General features: G+C 25.9%; 2 protein-coding genes across 6 annotated transcripts; one reads left to right on the top strand and one right to left on the bottom strand.

Moving 5' to 3' along the window:
• Nucleotides 1–940: 940 nt before the first annotated feature.
• Nucleotides 941–12,438, top strand: LOC123266190 (hyccin). Of its 5 annotated transcripts, XM_044730254.1 has the most exons (8): nt 946–1,026; nt 1,081–1,277; nt 1,361–1,614; nt 1,763–1,897; nt 3,871–4,214; nt 6,086–6,477; nt 9,830–10,270; nt 11,875–12,438. In XM_044730254.1, the coding sequence occupies exons 3-8, from the start codon at nt 1,465–1,467 to the stop codon at nt 12,297–12,299; spliced, it is 1,887 nt and encodes a 628-aa protein (XP_044586189.1). In that variant the 5' UTR covers nt 946–1,026; nt 1,081–1,277; nt 1,361–1,464; the 3' UTR covers nt 12,300–12,438. The 5 variants fall into 5 exon arrangements, with proteins under 5 accessions (XP_044586190.1, XP_044586188.1, XP_044586187.1 ...); XM_044730255.1 differs by having other exon boundaries at nt 941–1,277; nt 9,830–10,316; nt 11,875–12,073; XM_044730253.1 differs by having other exon boundaries at nt 943–1,276; nt 1,355–1,614.
• A 5,543-nt stretch (nt 12,439–17,981) lies between these two features.
• On the bottom strand, nt 17,982–22,809 carry LOC123265616 (kinetochore protein Nuf2-like). The gene is made up of 3 exons (XM_044729409.1): nt 22,487–22,809; nt 20,437–21,181; nt 17,982–18,050 (listed from the first exon to the last, which is right to left on the bottom strand). The coding sequence occupies exons 1-2, from the start codon at nt 22,640–22,642 to the stop codon at nt 20,510–20,512; spliced, it is 828 nt and encodes a 275-aa protein (XP_044585344.1). The 5' UTR covers nt 22,643–22,809; the 3' UTR covers nt 17,982–18,050; nt 20,437–20,509.
• Nucleotides 22,810–24,080: the final 1,271 nt, after the last annotated feature.

Raw genomic sequence — 24,080 nt, 5'->3', positions numbered from 1 at the left:
CACAAACTTTTGACGACGGAAGTCGCGAGGGTACTACCTTAAAATGGTGGAAATAAATATTTTTTGCCCTCCGGGCGGAAAGTGGCAGCTTTCGTCCCGCTGCGCTAAACAAAGTTGCCGCTTTCCACCTTCGTCGGACAAAAATAGTATACACTCCACGGGAAGTAAATAAAGCCTCAGATCACATGTTTGTTGACCTCGGCTTCGCCTCGGACAACAATTACATGTGATCTGGAGACATTTCTTACTTACTTCCCTAGGTGTGTAATATACTATTTACACGCTTTATATAAGCTTCACTTGTATGTCAGTTAGTCAGTATGTCAGTATGTAACTCTCCGTGGGTAATTTGCGCGCCTGAATATTTTTGATAATCAACAAATAATAGTTTAAAAACTAAAAATCACGCTTTTATAAATAAACCAAACTAAAAGTAAAAATAAATAATAGTTTAAAAACTAAAAACACGCTTTTTATAGAAAACCAAACTAAAAAATAGAAAATAAATTTAAATTAAGAATAGTGTTAAAAATTTCAATAAATATAAATTAATAATAGTGTAAATAAAAAAATGCATTTTATTTTAAAAAGCGTGGGGTGCTTTTTAAGATATTATCAAAATGATAATCACTCTACTCATATCTGTCAATAAAATATTTATAACTATTGACACCATGCACCTCACGCTTTTTTTAAAATAAAATACATTTTTTTTATTTACACTATTATTAATTTATATTTATTGAAATTTTTAACACTATTCTTAATTTAAATTTATTTTCTATTTTTTAGTTTGTTTTTCTATAAAAAGCGTGTTTTTAGTTTTTTTAAACTATTATTTATTTGAATATTTCGTTTGAATTCACGCTCTCATAATAGATGACGCTCTAATAACAGGTAGCGTCACCTGTTGGTGCATTACATAACAAATTTATTCCAGCGGGAAATTCAACAGAGTGAAGTTGTCAGTATAAAAGTGACCGTCAGCTGGTACAATCCACAAATGACAACAGCTAAGATATAAAAGTGAGTAAATTCAGTCAGAACGGAGTATAAACTTTGTTCATTACTGTTCATTAGTCAATAGGCCAACTATATAGGAGTCGTGAGCGGAGAGAAACGAGGAAGAGGAAGAGAGTATTGAGTATAGAGCTAGAGCAAGACTCGAGGTGAGAGGCGAGTGTCAAGTTAAGTTTCTGATATTTATTTTATTTATTTAATAACTCAGTGACAGAATTATGGAGATTATTTGTGTTTGCTAGCAGCCAATTAAAAAGTAAGTCATTAATATTTATTTAATTATAAATTATAAATAATTATTTTAATAATTAATTATATTTATTAATGAGTACAGGTTGTATTGGTCCGATCACCTGTCAAGGTATCATGATATTTTTCTGGATGATATTATAAAAAATAAATCAAGATTGAAATATTTAATAAGACAGGTTAAATAAAATCAAGATGACAGAAAGTCTTATCAATGAGTGGCTAGCAGACTACGCTGATGTATCACCAGCTGAGCTGTCTACCTTTGCAAATACTTTGTCTCAGGACAACGAAATAGTAAGAGCTCTGTACGTGCTTCTTGAGGAGCGGAACAAGTACTCAGAGGTGATTATTTTTATTTAACTATATACTTACCGGATGTTAAGATAAATAAAATTGTTAGTGGTTTATTTAAGTTTGAGACTGATGATTCATTCTTGACCACAGCCTATTTCTTTTTATTAGTAGTTGTAATTTTAGTTTATTTTTTCAGCTGATTGATCCTGTTTGTAATCAATTGTTCAACTTCTATCGATCGAGAGAAGTTCAGTTACAACGATTTACATTGCAATTTGTTCCTACGCTTATTTTTATTTATCTTAATGCTCTTGCACATGGTGATATTAAGGTAAGGTATTTTTTAAAATAAATAGAATTTTGCTTTATTAAATAAATTGCACGTAGTTTCTTAAATATTGACGTTTTTTAAGATATAAGCTCATCCTGATGTTAGACTCATCGAGAGCTTTCATTTGAGTACCCACATGCTTTTTTGATATATTTTTCATATATACATGTATATAATATATATTTTTAAAATATAAGCTCATCCTGATGTTAGACTCGTCGAGAGCTTTCATTTGAGTACCCACATGCATTTTTTATATATTTTTCATATATACATGTATATAATATATATAAATATATAAAATATTTGAAAAATTGATGTGGGTACTCAAATGAAAGGTCTTGTTGAATGTAACTTCGGGATGAGCTTATATCTTCAAAAATGTCATTACTTGACAAAATACAAGGTAATGTCTTAATTATTGACATTTTTTAAGATATAAACTCATTCCGATGTTACACTCATCGAGACCTTTCATTTAAGTACCCACATGGAATTTTTCATATATTTTATATATATAATATTTGTGGGATATATGAATATATAAAATATATGAAAAATTGATGTGGATACTAAAATGAAAGGTCTTGTTGAATTTAACTTCGGGATGAGCTTATATCTTCAAAAATGTCATTACTTGACAAAATACAAGGTAATGTCTTAATTATTGACATTTTTTAAGATATAAACTCATTCCGATGTTACACTCATCGAGACCTTTCATTTAAGTACCTACATGGAATTTTTCATATATTTTATATATATATGATATTTGTGGAATATATGAATATATAAAATATATGAAAAATTGATGTGGGTACTCAAATGAAAGGTCTCGATGAGTGTAACATCAGGGTGAGTTTATATCTTTAAAAATGTCATTGATTGACAAGATACAAGGTAATGTCTTAATTATTGACATTTTTTAAGATATAAACTCATTCCGATGTTACACTCATCGAGACCTTTCATTTAAGTACCTACATGGAATTTTTCATATATTTTATATATATATGATATTTGTGGAATATATGAATATATAAAATATATGAAAAATTGATGTGGGTACTCAAATGAAAGGTCTCGATGAGTGTAACATCAGGGTGAGTTTATATCTTTAAAAATGTCATTGATTGACAAGATACAAGGTCATTTCTTAACTACTGACATTTTTCAAGATATAAACTCATTTTGATATTGCACTTATCGAGACCTTTCATGTAAGTACCCGTATGAAATTTTTCATATATTTTATATATATGATATTTGTGAAATATATGAATATATAAAATATATAAAAAATTGATGTGGGTACTTAAATAAAAGGTCTCGATGAGTATAACATTATGATGAGCTTATATCCTCAAAAATGTCATTAGCTTGCGAGATACAATGTTATTTCTTAATTATTGACATTTTTTAAGATATAAACTCATTTCGTTGTTTCACTCATTGAGACCTTTCATTTAAGTACCCACATGGCATTTTTCATATATTTTATATGTATGGTATTTGTAAAATATATAAATATATAAAATATATGAAAAATTGATGTGGGTACTCAAATAAAAGGTCTCGATGAGTGCAACATCGGAATGAGCTTATATCTTTGAAAATGTTAATATTTCACAAGATACAAGGTCATTTCTTAATTATATTTCTAAAAAAAAGTTAATTTAATAAATTGATAAAGATAAAACATATTATAAACGATAAGCCTAAAAATAAATATTATGATGATACATATATAATAAATTACCAATTTTATTATTCACGATATTACATAATATAAATGACTAGCAAACTACAAAGATTAAAGTGCTAGTATATTAAAATATGAGATCACGTCATCTTGAATAAATACCACACAAATAAAATATAACAGTAATTAAATTTGTCCTTACAAATGACTAGTCAAACAAGCATTTATTTATTTTTTATAAAAAAAAAAAAAAAAAAAAAAAAAATAACAGAATTGCCGATCGGTGGAGACGCTGCTGATAGGACTTTACAACCTAGAAGTGGTGAGCGAGACAGGAGATTCAAAGACGGTGTCATTTAGGCTGCCCTCGCTGGCGATGCTGTCGATCTACCACGAGCCCTCGAGCCTGACCCACGCTTCGCTGACCGAGAGCGCGGTGAGACATTTTGAAGAGTGCAACTCCAAGCTCGTCTGCTGGGGACCTCTCCCGCAAATTGAGACCCTCAATGCTCAGAACCGACTGAAAGTTATGACAGCGCTTCTGTTTATTTACAATCAGCAGCTGAGTTACATCCAGAAGTCTGCGCTGGAACAGTTGTGCAAAGTTGCTACCAAGTGCGTTAATTAAATAATTTAATTAGCTTATCTATACTAAGTAATATAAGTCAAAAATTAATTTATATAATTAAGAGACTAAGAAAAATTTTTAACGGGTATATCTTTATCGTAAATTGGGTTTGATATTTTTTCAGCGATAGTCATTTATGATTTAAATAATTGAGAGAGTAAGGAAAATTTTTCGACGAGCATATTATTATTTTTAAAGGAATTTTTGTAGTTTAATTTGGTATCATCAGAAAGGTCGAGATAATAATTAGTGACTAGGTTTTATATATTTTTTAGAAAATTTTTTATTTAAAGTTTTTGGAGGAGTTTTTAATAGTTTGTTGGTTCTATAAATTTATCCCGTCACATTTGTCCATTAAATTCTTTTTAATTGATCTTGTGATAGCACTATTATTTTCAAAATTTATTTAAAAAGTACCCAGACTATGGATAGTGTCATAAATATCAAAAAAATCATTAAGCCTAAATTTTCTTAATTATAATCCGCAATTTTCGGTAGTCATGTAGTGACTGCCGTGACTTGTGAACTATAAATGAATAAAATTTTGCCTAATTAAATAATGAATTTTGTTAAATTGCACTGTACTTTTTTAAATATTGAGGTTTTTAAAGATATAAGCTCATTCCGATGTTACACTCATCAAGAGCTTTCATTTGAGTACCCACATGCATTTTTGATATATTTTTCATATAAACACATACATAATATATACTTTAAAGATGTAAGCTCATCCCGATGTTATACTCATCAAGAGCTTTCATTTGAGTACCCACATGCATTTTTGATATATTTTTCATATATACATATATATAATATATATAAATATATAAAATATATAAAAAATTGATGTGGGTACTCAAATGAAAGGTCTCGATAAGTTAAGTGTCAGGATGAGCTTATATCTTTAAAAATATCAATAGTTCACAAGATACAAGGTCGTTTCTTAATTATGTTAAATTGCACTATTTTCTTAACTATTGACGTTTTTAAAGATATAAGCTCATCCCGATGTTACACATATCAAGAGCTTTCATTTGAGTACCCACATGCATTTTTGATATATTTTTCATATATATATATATATATAAATATATAAAATATATAAAAAATTGATGTGGGTACTCAAATGAAAGGTCTCGATAAGTAAAATGTCAGGATGAGCTTATATCTTTAAAAATGTCAATAGTTCACAAGATACAAGGTCACTTCTTAATTATGTTAAATTGCACTGTACTTTCTTAACTATTGACGTTTTTAAAGATATAAGCTCATCCCGATGTTACACATATCAAGAGCTTTCATTTGAGTACCCACATGCATTTTTGATATATTTTTCATATATACATATATATATATAATATATATAAATATATAAAATATATAAAAAATTGATGTGGGTACTCAAATGAAAGGTCTCGATAAGTTAAGTGTCAGGATGAGCTTATATCTTTAAAAATATCAATAGTTCACAAGATACAAGGTCGTTTCTTAATTATGTTAAATTGCACTACTTTCTTAACTATTGACGTTTTTAAAGATATAAGCTCATCCCGATGTTAAACATATCAAGAGCTTTCATTTGAGTACCCACATGCATTTTTGATATATTTTTCATATATACATATATATAATATATATAAATATATAAAATATATAAAAAATTGATGTGGGTACTCAAATAAAAGATCTCGATGAGTGTATTGTCGGGGTAAGCTTATATCTTTAAAAATATCATTAGTTAACAAGATACAATGTCATTTCTTAATTATCGACGTTTTTTAAGATGTAAGTTCATCCTGATGTTGCACTCATCAAGAGCTTTCATTTGATTAATCACAATGTATTATTTTAATTATAGACTCGTAACTCAAGGATTCCCGAAGCCAGGTCACCATCAACGTGCTTCGTACAACGAATCTAGTTTCGTTCCTAGACTGTTACCTCGTATTCCTGTCACAAATCAATTTCTTCTAGAGTTCCTTCACGGAATTTACTTCGCGATGTACAACGACTGCTGGTACGTCGGATGTCAAGCGGTGGATGATATTCATAACCGCGTGTGCTATGATGGCTATGCTGATGTGATGCTTGTGACAAACGCAATACGTAACTCAAGCAGTTCTGGACCCTCTGGATTGCTGGGTGATGCTTCGCTGGGAATGAGTGTCGCCTTGTCACCGGCTACGACAACTCCCACGATATCCAAGTCTATGATAACTAATGCATCTTTCCGTACAAAAAAATTGCCAGGTAATTTTATTTTTTATTTTTTATTATTCTAAAAATTATTTGTGAAAAGTAAATATTTGCGGTAGAGTAACTAAAAAAAAAAAATTTATTTTTAAAATTTTATTTTTCAAGTTTTTATGCCAGAAGGTAAAAGCCCCAATTAATGACAGAGGTCTAAATATTGACACCCTAAATTATTTTTAAATATATTTAATCATCTGTAATAAGAATAACTATCATATAAATTTTTATATAATTCTAATTAATTAAAAAATTGAAGAAAATTACTGTCAGTTCAAAATATTAAATATTAATTATTAAAAAAAATAAAGTTACCATCAGTTCATCAAACCAGCTTACGAACGTTTATTTTCTTAACAACTTTGATTAGAAAAGCATTTTTTTAAATGCCGAGTTTAAATTCATTTCTTCATCTAATAATATCATCTTTTGTTTTTTTTTAATTAACAATATATGAAAAATTTATAAAATTGAATAATCGAAATTAATTGTATGCTTTATAATATTTAAATAATGGGTGTCAATAACTAGTTGATATTTTTTAAGTTGAATCTCATATTGACAGCCATTCGACAGCGCTATCACGCCTTTTTTGACTTTTATCTAAAAAATTAACTGTAAGAGTTTTAACTCTTCTGATTAAATAAATTATTTTTAAATCAATTTTTATATTTTTAAAAGTAATTAATTATTTATGAAAATTATCATTAATAAACTTTAATACAATTGATTATTTAGTAAGGTAAAAGCTCCCATTATTGACAGGGGTTTAAATATTGACACCCTAAATTATTTTTAAATATATTTAATCATCTGTAATAAGAATAACTATCATATAAATTTTTGTTAAATCCTAATTAATTAAAAAATTGAAAAAAATTACTGTCAGTTCAAAATATTAAATATTAATTATTAAAAAAAAATAAAGTGAGCAAACAACTTAACAACTTAACAACTTTGATTAGAAAAGCATTTTTTTAAATGCCGAGTTTAAATTCATTTCTTCATCTAATAATATCATCTTTTTTTTTTTTAATTAACAATATATGAAAAATTTATAAAATTGAATAATCGAAATTAATTGTATGCTTTATAATATTTAAATAATGGGTGTCAATAACTAGTTGATAATTTTTAAGTTGAATCTCATATTGACAGCCATTCGACAGCGCTATCACGCCTTTTTTTCACTTCGACCTAAAAAATTAACTGTAAGAGTTTGAACTCTTCTGATTAAATAAATTATTTTAAAATCAATTTTTATATTTTTAAAAGTAATTAATCATTTATGGAAATTATTATTAATAATCTTTAATAAGATTGATTACTTGATAAAAAGTTTGGATAAATAAGAATAAGCAGATGATTATAGGCATGCGAGGTATAAGTGTCAATAATTGGGGTAAAAAGTATGTCAATAATTAGATCAATCAGTTTTTTAACCTGCCAACAATTAGTGTATCCGGATAGTCAATTAAATTATTTAAAATTAGTTAGTCAATCAGTTGCAAGCCCCAATTATTGACCGGGGCCTAAATATTGACACCCTAAATTATTTTTAAATATATTTAATCATCTGTAATAAGAATAACTATCATATAAATTTTTATATAATTCTAATTAATTAAAAAATTGAAGAAAATTACTGTCAGTTCAAAATATTAAATATTAATTATTAAAAAAAATAAAGTTACCATCAGTTCATCAAACCAGCTTACGAACGTTTATTTTCTTAACAAATTTGATTAGAAAAGCATTTTTTTTAAATGCCGAGTTTAAATTCATTTCTTCATCTAATAATATCATATTTTTTTTTTTTTTAATTAACAATATATGAAAAATTTATAAAATTGAATAATCGAAATTAATTGTATGCTTTATAATATTTAAATAATGGGTGTCAATAACTAGTTGATAATTTTTAAGTTGAATCTCATATTGACAGCCATTCGACAGCGCTATCACGCCTTTTTTTGACTTTAATCTAAAAAATTAACTGTAAGAGTTTGAACTCTTCTGATTCAATAAATTATTTTTAAATAAATTTTTATATTTTTAAAAGTAATTAATCATTTATGGAAATTATCATTAATAAACTTTAATAAAATTGATTACTTAATAATAAGTTTGGATAAATAAGAATAAGCAGATGATTATAGGCATGCTTAGTATAGGTGTCAATAATTGGGGTAAAGGTATGTCAATAATTAGATCAATCAGTTTTTTAACCTGCCAATAATTGGTGTATCCGGATAATCTATTTAATTATTTAAAATTAATTTGTAAATATCAATGATTATCATTTTAAAAAATTTGATTAGTAAAAACATTACTTGAGACATTACCACAAACAAAATTCAACAAAATTGATATTTGATTGCTTAAAAAAAATCAAATCATAACTTTGTCTCTTATAGTGTCAATAATTGGGGCTTTTACTTTAGTTAAATTAATTTCAAAGTAAAAAATATAATTTTGTTGAATTTTTTATTCAAATTTTTCAATTATTAATTTATAGAGAAATTTTTTTTTAATTATGAAAAAACAAAAAAAAATTTTGTGATTTAAAAATTTGTAAATTGTAAATTTATTTTTAAAAAATTTGTAAATTTTTACGTTTACATTTTACATTTTTTTCTTTAAATTTTATATTCTGTATTAAAAACAGAATTAAATAAAAAATAATATTCCAATTTTTTTTAGACAAAAAAACTCAATAATTAAAAAAAAAAAAAATTAAGTTAGTACATGAATATTTCTTGAAAAAAATAAACATATTTATATAGCACGACTAATTAAAAATTAGTAAAAACATTACATGAGACATTACCACAAACAAAATTTAACGATATTGATATTTGATTGCTTAAAAAAAAATCAAATCATAATTTTGTCTCTAATGTCAATAATTGGGGCTTTTACCTCAAATAATTTTTTTTTAAGAAAAATTTATTGAAAAAAATTTCCTGAGTGCTTATAATTCCTCCAATTATTAATTGAAGTAATTAAAATAAATAAAATAAAATTTAGATAATTAAAAATTACCTACCGCATATATTTTCTTGTGAATTAATTTTCACACCGCTAATATATAATATATATAACCAGCACTTTAGATTTAGATTTAGCTTTAGATTGAACCCTAATTTTAAGATTTATTTTTAAATTTTAATTAAATTATTTTAAAAAACAATTAAATTAACTAATTAATTTAATTAAAAAAATTCATTTAATTTAAACTAATTAATTAAAATAAATAAATAACTAATTAATTAATTAAATAATTAAATTAATAAAAAAAAATTGAAACTATAAAAAAATGTAAATAAAATAAAATGACCGGAAAAATTAGACGACCTGGACATAAACTTATTCGAAGAAGAAGTAAAGAGCATAGACGAGAAAGAAAAATTACCGCGACCATCCCCGAGTTCCGGAAAGCGTCGTGCCTGGTTGAGAAAGCACATGCCCCAGTCGCTGGACGAGGACGAAGTGCTGCAGATCCGCAGCGGAGGCTCTTCAGTGGACAACTCCAGGCGAGAGAGCCTGGCTAGCCAGGCGAGCGGATCGCCGAGCCGAACTTCTCCGAAGAAATCTCGGGATCGCAAGGTCGTGTCCCAGGACGACGTGATCCGCAGGCCTCGCAGAGAGCGCAGTGACTCTCCAGGAAACGAGAGCCGACTCAGCGCTGGAGCGCGGCTCTATCGCGTGCTGGAGGAGCAGGCTCTTGGCGAAGTGATCGTTGCTTCCGCGGAGGGACTCTATATCAATGGACTCAGAGCCATTGAACGAGGCAAGCCAGGCAATATCACTGCTGGCGCACTATCAAGTCACTCACGGTACCAGTTGTTGTCATTTCCGAGGGTTCATCATTTAAACTCTCGCTATCAATTAGCACGCTACGAACAAATTTGTAATCAACGCTTACACGTTAATTTTTTCACAGCTGGGAGTAATTTATTTTGAAGCACTTCTGTATTATATTTTTTTAAAATATTTATATTGATGGATATTAATCGTGCATGCTAGTTTAATTACACGGTAATTATTAGCACGCTATTGAGATTTTCAGGTTCATGATGTCTAAAATTAAGACTATCATGCAATCGGCCGATTAGAAAAAATTTTATATAATTTTATACTGGCAATTTTGCAGTCACTACGTGACTGCAAGGACTTATGAAATTTTACTTCATTAAATAATGAATTTTGGTAAATTGCACTGTACTTTTTTAAATATTGACGTTTTTTAAGATATAAGCTCATCATGATGTTATACTCATCAAGAGCTTTCATTTGAGTACCCACATGCATTTTTGATATATTTTTCATATATACATATATATAATATATAAAATATATGAAAAATTGATGTGGGTACTCAAATGAAAGGTCTCGATGAGTGTAATGTCGGGATGAGCTTATATCTTTAAAAATGTCAATAGTTCACAAGATACAATGTCATTTCTCATTTATTGAAATTTTTCAAGATATAAACTCATTTCGATGTTATACTCATCAAGAGCTTTAATTTGAGTACCCACATGGCATTTTTCATATATTTCATATATATGGTATTCGTGAAATATATAAATATATAAAATATATGAAAAATTGATGTGGGTACTCAAATGAAAGGTCTCAATGAGTGTAATGTCAGAATGAGCTTATATCTTTAAAAATGTCAATAGTTAACAAGATACAACGTCATTTCTCATTTATTGAGATTTTTCAAGATATAAACTCATTTCGATGTTATACTCATCAAGAGCTTTAATTTGAGTACCCACATGGCATTTTTCATATATTTCATATATATGGTATTCGTGAAATATATAAATATATAAAATATATGAAAAATTGATGTGGGTATTCAAATGAAAGCTCTCAATGAGTGTAATGTCAGAATGAGCTTATATCTTTAAAAATGTCAATAGTTAACAAGATACAATGTAATTTCTTAATTATTGACATTTTTCAAGATATAAACTCATTTCGATGTTACACTCATTGAGACCTTTCATTTAAGTACCCACATGTTATTTTTTATATTTTTTATATATTTTATATATATGGTATTTGTAAGATACATAAATATATAAAATATATATAAAATTGATATGGGTACTCAAATGAAAGCTCTCGATGAGTGTAACATCCAGATGAGCTTATATCTTTAAAAACGTCAATATTTAAGAAAGTACAATTTAATTTAACAAAAGTCATTATTTAATAAATATATTTAATTATATAAATCTTTTTTACTCTGGTACACAAGAATATTTAAATATATAAAAGGGTATAGCAACTCCAATTTTTTTATCACTAGACCTCTCAAAAATAAAAATAAAAAATTGTAAAAAATATTAATAATAATAATAAAACATTTATTTATAGATGATATCCCAATCGTGGCGAAAGAAGACGGGACAGCTGACAAAAACTTGGTATCGATATCAGAAGAGCAGGATTCAACGGAACCAAGTCGCATTGGTTCGCTCCGCCAGGGTAAAGACAAGAGCTCCAAGATCACAAACTTCAGTTTGACTAAAAAGCCTCGAGAAAAGGACAGCAGAGCGAAGAATGGAATGGTAGAGAAAGAGAAGAAATCAGGACAGATTAAAGACTCCAAGAGCCGGATTGATGAAGAAGTTAATGGTGGAGTCAAGAAGAAAAACGACTCGATAATCAGCGACGGGAACTCGAGCTTCACTGAAGCGGGATTAAATGACACCGCTGACCTGGAGCTGGAAAGTGCCGTGGCTAGCATGAGAGCCCTCGATCCAGACCTTAATTCTTCTGTCCAAGTCAGCTCGGTTTAGTCTCTGTTTATTTTTTTTTAGTTAGGATTTCTGAGGCTCTGACGGGAACAATTAAATATGTTTTACGTAATTAATGTGCTGTTGGTTGTTGACTATTATAAGTGTTGTTAATGATGATGAAGATGATGATAAAGAAGAAGTTTATGATGGCAATAATCTATTTAAAGTCTGTAATTTAGGTTTTTTAAGTTTAATCAATGCATCCCTGGTGCCTAATATTTATTAATTAAATTAATATGTAGTTTATTTTTATTAATGTGTATATTACTATTATTATTATATTCAAGTACAGATGCCGTAAAAGTGTTCTTTAGGTTAGAAAGTTTATTAGTTAACTGGAACCAATCAGCGAAGCTGATTGGTTAATCATTGATCTGAAGTTTGTTAGATCAATGAAGAGACTTTTATTAATTTACACTCGAGTAAATTTTATTGTATTTAAATTTATTGAAAAATTGTTTTAACAGTCAATTTTTTAAGACCAGAAGAAAAATTAATTATTAAAGTACTGAAATTGAGGAAAAACTAGCAACGCAGTTCACAAGTCACATGGTGACTTGTGAACTATAAATGAATAAAAATTTTGATTTATTCAATAGTGGCTTTTGGTGAATTGCACTGTACTTTTTTGACTATTGACGATTTAAAGATATAAGCTCATTCCGGCATTGCACTTATCGAGACCTTTCATTTGAATACCCACATGGCATTTTTGATATATTTGTCATATATATATATATATATATATATATATATATATATATATATATATATATAAATATATAAAATATATGAAAAGTTGATGTGGGTACTCAAATGAAAGGTCTTGATGAGTGTAATATCAAAATGAGCTTATATCTTTAAAAATGTCATTAGTTGACAAGATACAATATCATTTCTTAATTATTGATATTTTTATATATAATATATATAATATATATGTATATAATATAATATATATATATATATATATATATATATATATATATATATATATATATATATATATATATATATATATATATATATATATATATATATATAATATATATAAATATATAAAATATATGAAAAATTGATGTGGGTACTCAAATGAAAGGTCTTGATGAGTGTAAAATCAAAATGAGCTTATATCTTTAAAAATGTCATTAGTTGACAAGATACAATCTAATTTCTTAATTATTGACATTTTTTAAGATATAAGCTCATTTCGATGTTACACTCATCGAGAGCTTTTATTTGAGTACCCACATGGCATTTTTTATATATTTTATATATATGGTATTTGTGAAATATATAAATATATGAAATATATAAAAAATTGATGTGGGTACTCAAATAAAAGGTCTCGATGAATGTAACATCGGGATGAGTTTATATCTTTAAAAATGTCATTAGTTGACAAGATACAATCTAATTTCTTAATTATTGATATTTTTGAAAATATAAGCTCATTTCGATGTTACACTCATCGAGAGCTTTTATGTGAGTACCCACATGGCATTTTTTATATATTTTACATATATGATATTTGTGAAATATGTAAATATATAAAATATATGAAAAATTGATGTGGGTACTTAAATGAAAGGTTTCGATTAGTGTAACATCAGGATGAGCTTATATCTTTAAAAATGTCAATAGTTCTCAAGAAACAAGGTCATTTCTTAATTATGTTTCTAGACCTTTGCAATGATACTAAATTTTACTAAAAAACCGATTTTATCATATGACTATCCTGGACACAAATTTTTTCTTTTTTTTCTTTATATAGGTTATATACTTTTAGATTATAAAAATTCTATGATACTGAAGTTAGCTGACCATTGTAAATTAAAAAAACATTTCCACTAATATTTTTTTGTTTAATTTTTACACGTGGAATTATTTTAAATAATATTTTTAGTGCTATAAAATTCTTAAAAATTTCAAAGTAAGCTAACTTAAATTTTAGATGATACTTAAATTATAAGACATTTAAAAATTTTTTTATTAATTGAATTACAATTAAAAAATTGTTCTTTAAAAATTGCACTCATAATTTTGAAATTTTTCTACAAGTGTATTTTTAAAAAAATTTTTTCAGCAATTTAAGTTACAATAAAAAAATTCTTTTTAAAAAATTGCACTTGTAATCTTCAAAATTTTCTATAAGCGGAATTAAAAAAAAAAATTTTTTTATTAATTAAATCACAATTGAAATTAAAATTAAATTTCCTATGAGTGGAATTAAAAATAAATATATTTTGTAATAAATTTTAACTAAAAAAATTCTTAAATTTCTACTAATAAATTTTAAACACATTTACGGCATCTGTTCTAATAAATAAATTTAGATCACTTTTTTTTTTTTAGTATCAGCCTATTATCACTGCCATCCGATCTAGCGTAGATGGTGTCCAAGACACATATTTTTATGATTTAAAATATCACAAAAAAATCAACTTGAATTTATCAGCAGAAAAAATATTTCAATAAAAAAAAATATCAATAACTATAACCATAAAATTGAATCATAATCACTCTTTAATTAAATGATTTTTATGATTGATATATTTTTCCTACTCGAGCTTAAAAATATCAAAACAAAAAAAAAGATAATAAATCTGGCGAAAGTGCAAAGTATCATGCTTATGCCATTGTTTGAAAACTTAATGAAAGAATTATTGATATAAATTTTCTCGATACGAATACAATAGGTGTATATAATCAATATGTTTTATGTTGTATATTTTTCTCCTATAGTCTATCACTGTAAAAAAAAAAAACAAAGAGAAAAAAAGTAATAATATTGTGCTCTAGTTTAAAAAATTGTTGACTCTTGTTCTATATTATATAATATATATTTATGAGAATGTAAATACGCGACTATTTCACAAATATATATATATATTTTTCTTCATATTAGCTTAGAAATTAATTGTAATTAAATTTAATTATTTTTAATCCGTAGCTGTTTCATTTTTCTTGCTACGGCTTAAAAATTAATTATAAATTTTAATTAGAGATGCCAAAATTTATTTATTTTTACAACTAAATATTCGGCTAGTTTTGTGAAATAAAAAATTTATTTTACTTTAATTACTGCATAATTATCTACTTAGTAAATTAAACATCTTCTAAGTGTTCGACAAAATGAAAGTTATTGTACTTAATTATTATTTTAAAAAATTTTATTTATGCACAGTAATTAAATATTTTTGAATCATTCCACTGTACTATGAAGGTTACTACCGAAAATTACTCCGATTAATTTTTTTATTCATAAAAACTCATTTCGATGTTATACTCATCGAGACCTTTCATTTAAGTACCCACGTGGCATTTTTCATATATTTTATATTTGTGGTATTTGTGAAATATATAAATATATAAAATATATGAAAAATTGATGTGGGTACTCAAATGAAAGGTCTCGATGAGTGTAACATCGAGGTGAGTTTGTTTCTTAAAAAATGTCAATAATTAAGAAATGACATTCTATTTTGTCAAATAATGATATTTTTCAAGATATAAGCTCATTTCGATGTTACACTTATCGAGACCTTTCATTTGAGTACCCACATGACATTTTTTATATATTTTATATACATGGTATTTGTGAAATATATAAATATATAAAATATATGAAAAATTGATGTGGGTACTCAAATGAAAGGTCTCGATAAGTGTAATGTCAAGATGAGCGTATATCTTTAAAAATATCATTAGTTGACAAGATACAAGATCATTTCTTAATTATTGATATTTTTTTAAGATATAAGCTCATTTCGATGTTACACTTATCGAGACCTTTCATTTAAGTACCCACATAACATTTTTTATATATTTTATATATATGGTATTTGTCAAATATATAAATATATAAAATATATGAAAAATTGATATGAGTACTCAAACGAAAGGTCTCGATGAACTGTAACATGGGAGTGAGCTTATATTTTAAAAAATATCAACAGTTCACAAGATACAAGATCATTTCCTAATTATTGATATTTTTTTAAGATATAAACTCATTTCGATATTACACTTATCGAGACCTTTCATTTAAGTACCCACATGACATTTTTTATATATTTTATATATATGATATTTGTGAAATATATAAATTATATGAAAAATTGATGTGGGTGCTCAAATGAAAGGTCTCGATAAGTGTAATGTCAAGATGAGCTTATATCTTTATAAATATCATTAGTTGACAAGATACAAGATCATTTCTTAATTATTAATATTTTTAAAAATATAAACTCATTTCGATGTTACATTCATCGAGACCTTTCATTTAAGTACTCACACCGAATTTTTCATATATTTTATATATATGGTATTAGTGAAATATATAAATATATAAAATATATGAAAAATGTCATGTGGGTACTCAAATGAAAGGTCTCGATTGGTGTATTCACGGGGTGAGCTTATATCTTTAAAAATGCCCTTATTTGACAAGATACAATATCATTTCTTAATTATTGATATTTTTTAAAATTCAAACTCATTTTGATGTTACACTCATCGAGACCTTTCATTTAAGTACCCATATGGCATTTTTTATATATTTTATATATATGGTATTTGTGAAATATATAAATATATAAAATATATGAAAAATTGATGTGGGTACTCAAATGAAAGGTCTTGATGAGTCTAATGTCGGAGAGAGCTTATATCTTTACAAATGTCAATAGTTCACAAGATACAATCTAATTTGCTAATTATTGACATTTTTTAAGATATAAACTCATTTTTATGTTACACTCAACGAGAGCTTTCATTCAAATACCCACATGGCATTTTTTATATATTTTGTATATATGGTATTTGTAAAATATATAAATATATATATTATATGAAAAATTGATGTGGGTACTCAAATGAAAGGTCTTAATGAGTGTAATGTCGGAGTGAGCTTATATCTTTCAAAATGACAATTTTTTACAAAATACAAGATCATTTCTCAATTATTGACATTTTTTAAGATATATTAATACTTCTCATTTATAAAAAGAAATAAAGAAAATTTATTTTTTAATTAAGGCAATTCATAATTAAATAATTATTCTAAAAACTTAATTTTAACCAGTCTGTGACCATCATAATTTTTACTTATTATTTAAACTGTATAATTATCACAATTCAAATAAACGCGATCACCCAGTATTAATTTTAAACTAACTTGATGAAAAAAAAAAAAAATATGATAATGTATAACAAAAAATAACAAGCAATATATCCCAAAAATATAATACTGGATAAAAAAAAAGTTAATCTAGAATTATTTACCTCCTATTAAATACATATAAAAATAAAAAAAATAATTTACTTTTAAACTAAATTTCAGGAACTGAATTGACTTTCGAGCTTAACTGCTCAAGAAATTCCTTTCGTTCATTCATAAAATTCCTAATCTCTTCATTGTACAACTCCTTACACTGCTTCAAAAATTCTTTTGTTTTGCAATTGCTCTCAGCAACTTTCCCTCGCATTTTATCTAACTCCGACAAGAAATCAAGCTGCTTGGTCCTGAGCTCGTCTATTTTTTCTTCAAGCACTTTCTTCTCCGAGGTTAACTTGGCTTGAACACCGCGCAATTTCATGAGATTGTTCTCGTGCTCGGTTTCATATCTTTTGACTTCTTCCTGCAACAAAGCTTCATCATCTTCGTGAGATAATTTTTCATCGTTGCTCACTGCCTCTTTTAATTCTTGCAGCTGACGATCCAGAACTTCAAAACGCTTTGATTCTTCCCTAAAATTAAAAATTTAGTTAATTAAAATTCTTTTCTAGTTAAAAAAAAAAATAATTTAATTATTGTTATTATTTTTAATATTTTTATTTTTTCTAAAGACTGATTTATAATACTTTTATATATACTTTTCTGACGTAAGTCATTGAAAATTTTCAGTTTATTAGCTATCTCTAATGACAAATTTAGATACGAATTGAAAAATAATTGTTTAAGCCTGGAGGGAATACAGGCTCACAATATTATGGATAATTAGAGAAAAAATTGCTGTATTAGACTGGATAGCCAATAAACTGAAAATTTTCAATGACTTACGTCAGAAAAATATATATAAAATTGTTATTATTATTATTATTATTATACCAATTTTATCCGAATTTTCATTATAAACTTATTAAGAATAATAATAACTAGCAACCCTGCAGTCACTATGTGACTACCGTGACTTGTGCATTATTAATAGATAAAATTTGGTTTTATTAAATAATGATTTTTGTCAAATTGCACAGTACTTTCTTAACTATTGACATTTTTAAGGATATAAGCTCATCCCGATATTACACTCATCGAGACCTTTAATTTAAATACCCACATAGCATTTTTTATATATTTGATATATATGGTATTTGTCAAATATATAAAATATATGAAAAATTGATGTGGGTACTCAAATGAAAGCTCTCGATGAGTATAATATCGGGATGAGCTTATATCTTTAAAAATGTCAATATTTCACAAGATACAAGGTAATTTCTTAATTATTGACATTTTTTAAGATATAAACTCATTTTTATGTTACACTCATCGAGATCTTTTATTCAAGTACCCACATGGTATTTTTTATATATTTTTCATATATAAATATTTATAATATATATATATATATAAATATGTAAAATATACGAAAAATTGATGTGGGTACTCAAATGAAAGCTCTCGATGAGTGTAACATCGGGATGAGCTTATATCTTTAAAAATGTCAATATTTCACAAGATACAAGGTAATTTCTTAATTATTGACATTTTTTAAGATATAAATTCATTTTTATGTTACACTCATCGAGATCTTTCATTCAAGTACCCACATGGTATTTTTTATATATTTTTCATATATAAATATTTATAATATATATATAAATATGTAAAATATACGAAAAATTGATGTGGGTACTCAAATGCTCTCGATGTGTGTAACATCGGGATGAGCTTATATCTTTAAAATGTCAATATTTCACAAGATACAAGGTAATTTCTTAATTATTGACATTTTTAAGATATAAACTCATTTTATGTTACACTCATCGAGATCTTTCATTCAAGTACCCACATGGTATTTTTGATATATTTTTCATACATAAATATTTATAATATATATATAAATATGTAAAATATACGAAAAATTGATGTGGGTACTCAAATGAAAGTTCTCGATGAGTGTAACATCGGGATGAGCTTATATCTTTAAAAATGTCAATATTTCACAAGATACAAGGTAATTTCTTAATTATTGACATTTTTAAGATATAAACTCATTTTATGTTACACTCATCGAGATCTTTCATTCAAGTACCAACATGGTATTTTTTATATATTTTTCATATATAAATATTTATAATATATATATAAATATGTAAAATATACGAAAAATTGATGTGGGTACTCAAATGAAAGCTCTCGATGAGTGTAACATCGGGATGAGCTTATATCTTTAAAAATGTCAATATTTCACAAGATACAAGGTAATTTCTAATTATTGACATTTTTAAGATATAAACTCATTTTATAGTTACACTCATCGAGATCTTTCATTTAAGTACCTACATGGTATTTTTGATATATTTTTCATATATAAATATTTATAATATATATAAATATGTAAAATATACGAAAAATTGATGTGGGTACTCAAATGAAAGCTCTCGATGAGTGTAACATCGGGATGAGCTTATATCATTAAAAATGTCAATATTTCACAAGATACAAGGTCATTTCTTAATTATGTATCTAGACCCTGATACTAAATTTCACTAATAAAACCGATTTTATCATATGATTATCCTAGAGACAAATTTTTTCTCATTTTCTTAATCATAATAATAATAATAATAATGACCGTCTAATTAGCAATTTGTCTAACTCCTTAATTTTTAGAGGGTGATTTTTAACACTTTGATGCAGCAATAATCCAATTATGAATTATTTGAATGATTCAAACCTAAATATTATATCTTTATCAGATATTAATGATATTAAATGGTTTTTTAAAGTAATAATAAATTGTGAACTAATTGTTTTTTTCGTACAAATAGAAGATTCTCTAAAATGGAGTTAGACAATTTGCTAATTAGAACGTCGATAATAATAATTAGAATTATAAAATATAATTACATAACACGTTTCTGCCATTTAAAAGTATCCGGAAGTTTACTGTGCGATTGCTGAATAAAATTAAGCAATTTTTTCAAAATGCAAAATAACAGGTTTCTTTTTGCTGAATAGCTTCCTCAGTAGCAGCTTTATTTTCTTCTTTCTCCACCTGCTCTTTCATCAACTCCTGCAACCGGAGTCGTTCTTTGCTAGGATCATCAACAATTTTAGCCTTCAGTTGCAGAGAAATAGACTCGAGTTTGCTGACCTCATTGCACTTGTTAGAATAAGCCTCCCTCAACTTACTGCAAGTCTTCAGAAGATCCTCGTTGTGTTTTCGAGTTAGTTCTATTTTTTCCTGTCTTCTTTTCATCCTGGCTTTAATTTCTTCGGATTTCTTGTTATTTGCCTCAATCTGAGCCATCATTGCAGCCATGTCTGCGGCCTTTTTGTTCATTTGTTCTTTCATCTCATCCGACTTCTTCTTGGTGTTCTCAATCTCCTGAGCCTTTGCAAAAATCTTGTCCGTCTCTTCTTGCATCTTGATGGACGCACCCTCGGCATACAAAGCGAAGTTAGCGAGGAATTTTATTATTTTCCGGGTGCGCTTAGCTCCAGGAGCTGTGATGTCTGTCACAGAAAAGTCTTTGACAAATATTTTTTCACCGATGATGCTGATCACTTCACTTAGGTTCAATAGAGCTATCACATGAGATGCGTTTTGATCACCGGTGACTTTTAGAAGCTCAACTTGCTCAAATGCCAGCTATAATTAATGAATAATAATTAATTTGTTAATTAATTGATTTATTGGATTTTAATAATATTAAAATCAGCTGACATTTGATAATTCTTGGAATTTTTATGACACATCAATTATTATAGAAAACATTTTTTTTTTTAATTTCTTCATAGGAAATTTTTCGTTTAATTTATAAAAATTTATTTAGCAGTTACTTAATAATTTTAAGAACTTTTTTTACTATATAAATTATGACAAGACAATTGACATGTAGAAATTAAAAAAAATTAAAAATATGACATCTAAGTAAGCTTACTTGACAAATTTTTAATTCTATTTAACAATTAAATTAATTTTAAAAAATCATTTTCAAAAAATTGCATTTATAATTTTTTTTTTAATTTCTACATGTCAATTTTTCTATAACACTAAAGTTAGCCCACATTTTTAAATTTTTGATTTTTTTTCAATAATTAAATTAGAAAAAAAAAATATTTTTTAAAAATTGCACTTAAAGTTTTTCAAGTTTTTTACAAATGACAATTTTTAAAAAAAAATTTTTGCAATAATTTTTTTAATGAAAAAAAAATTTTTTTAATTTTTAGATGTAGGCTAACTTAATTTTCATAATTTTTTTTTGCTATAAATTATTTGTTAACAAAAGTTTTAAAAATGATTAAATATCTGCTAAATTAATTTTCATATTAAAAATGCAATTTTTTGGAGCAAATTTATTTGTCAAATAAAATTAATAAATTAATCAAGTGATTGTTAACTTTAATGTCATGCAAAAATTTTTTTTTATTTTTATTTAACTGTCATAAAAATCTAAAAAATTAATGATACTGAAGTTAGATGACAATTGTCAATTTTTTTGATTTTGCAACAAATAAGATGCTTCTAAAAATTTTTTTTTATTTTCAGATATGAAATTTTTTTGTCAATTATTTTTCATAGTAATTTAATTGTCATAAAATATGATACTGAAGTTAGCAGACGTCTAAAAATTTTTGATTTTTTTTTATTAATTAAATTACAACTAAAAAGATTTTTCTAAAAAATTGCACTTATAGTTTTTTAAGTTTTTTACATGTGACAATTTTTTTTTAAGTTTTTTAATTGAAGATTTTTTAATAAAAAATTTCTAAAAATTTTGAAATGTCGGCTAACTTCATTTTCACCATAAAATTCTAAAAAAAATTATTCTAATTCATTTAATTTTTTCTAATAAATTTAGTCTAATTATAATTAGTCTGTCAACTTTAGTGACGACATTGTTAGGTATCTATTAAATCTACTATTATAAATTTTGTAAAAATAAAAAATTACTTGAGTCAGTGTCTGGGCATCAATGTGAAATCGTTGGCAAAAATCCGTCAGAAATTTAATCATAAATGGTTCAGTTGGATTTTTAAGATCTTCCATGGTAACTGGGAACCCGAGCTCAGTTAGCAAAGAATAAACAGATTCTGGTGAAAAATCCATTTTAATCAGCTGATTTTGTTGTTTTTACTATCACTTTTTGTTGTTTTTTAATTTTTTTTATTACGCCTTTTTTTTTTGGCTTTTAAAACTGTTTAATCACTATTTTTATCAAAATGTTTATGAGAGCGTTTGTTGTGACCGTTGGATTTGAAATAATACATAACCATAAAATCTAAGCAATGTTTTTGAATGAATTTTTAGAATTTACTAAAGTGACATCTGTTGTTAACTAAACGCGCGAAAATTTGAAATATTTGTTTTAAAAATATTTATTTAATTGTATTTTAAAAATAAATATTTTTTACACATTTTTTTTTAAATAATTAAAATATTTTATATTTACAATTTAAAAAATATAAGTGCAAGTTTGAAAAAAATAAAATTTATCATTTAAAATAATAATTATAACAAATCAATTTAAAATAATAAAATATTAATTATACAAGTTAAATTTAATTTTTTTCCAATTAATCAATTATTATAAAAGAAATATTTTCAAAAATTCTCACCTTTAATTTTTTTAAATTTCTACATGTGAAATTTTTCACAAAAATCTAAAAAATTTTTTCAAATTATAAAAAATAAAATTCATTTTTTAATATTTAATTTAATTTAAATAAATTATATTAACGATCGTATGATTTCAAATTACAGTAGAACCTGGTTATCCGAACAAAAATAGTTTCACTGTAAAAAAATCGCGCCAAGTCCACGTTCATAAGACTATTAAGAAAAAAAAAAATTTTTTTTTTCTTTACAAAAAGATATAAAATAGAAAAATTAAAAAATCCAAGTAACCGATATGATTGTATATGATTTTCGGAAATTAAAAAAAATTTTGTTGTAAATTTAAAAATTAAAAAAAAAATTTTGGAACGTATTTAGTGTGCGTGGTTGCAAAATATTTTACTTTTAATGAAATTCGTAAAATCTATTTACTAGGACTTAAAAAAAAATTGAAATACACAATGACGCACACCAAGTACATTCCAAAATTTTTTTCTTAATTTTTAAATTTACAACAAAATTTTTTTTAATTTCCGAAAATCATATACAATCATATCGGTTACTTGGATTTTTTAATTTTTCTATTTTATATCTTTTTGTAAAGAAAAAAAAAAATTTTTTTTTTCTTAATAGTCTTATGAACGTGGACTTATAAAAAAAAAAAAAAATCGTGAAGCGTTCCACATTTTTACAAATATAAATAATGCTGTGAAGCGGGAAAGAATAGGAGTTACGGTAATTATTACGTGAAGCGTTCCACATTCACGTAACAGGATATTGGTAGGGAAGGATTGAGAAAGGAATGTGGAGAGGATCATCTTAATGTGAGTTTATAGAATATGCAAGAAAAAATTATTAGATAGCTCGGACTGGGATTCGAACCCAGAACCTTCCGAAGACATGTCGGCTACTCTACTATTTGAGCTATCCG

The sequence above is a fragment of the Cotesia glomerata genome, linkage group LG5 (assembly GCF_020080835.1).
Source record: "Cotesia glomerata isolate CgM1 linkage group LG5, MPM_Cglom_v2.3, whole genome shotgun sequence".
NCBI classification, from domain to species: Eukaryota; Metazoa; Arthropoda; class Insecta; order Hymenoptera; family Braconidae; genus Cotesia; species Cotesia glomerata.
The sequence above is the reverse complement of the archived record's forward strand: the minus strand, read 5'-3'. Positions and strand labels throughout refer to the sequence as shown.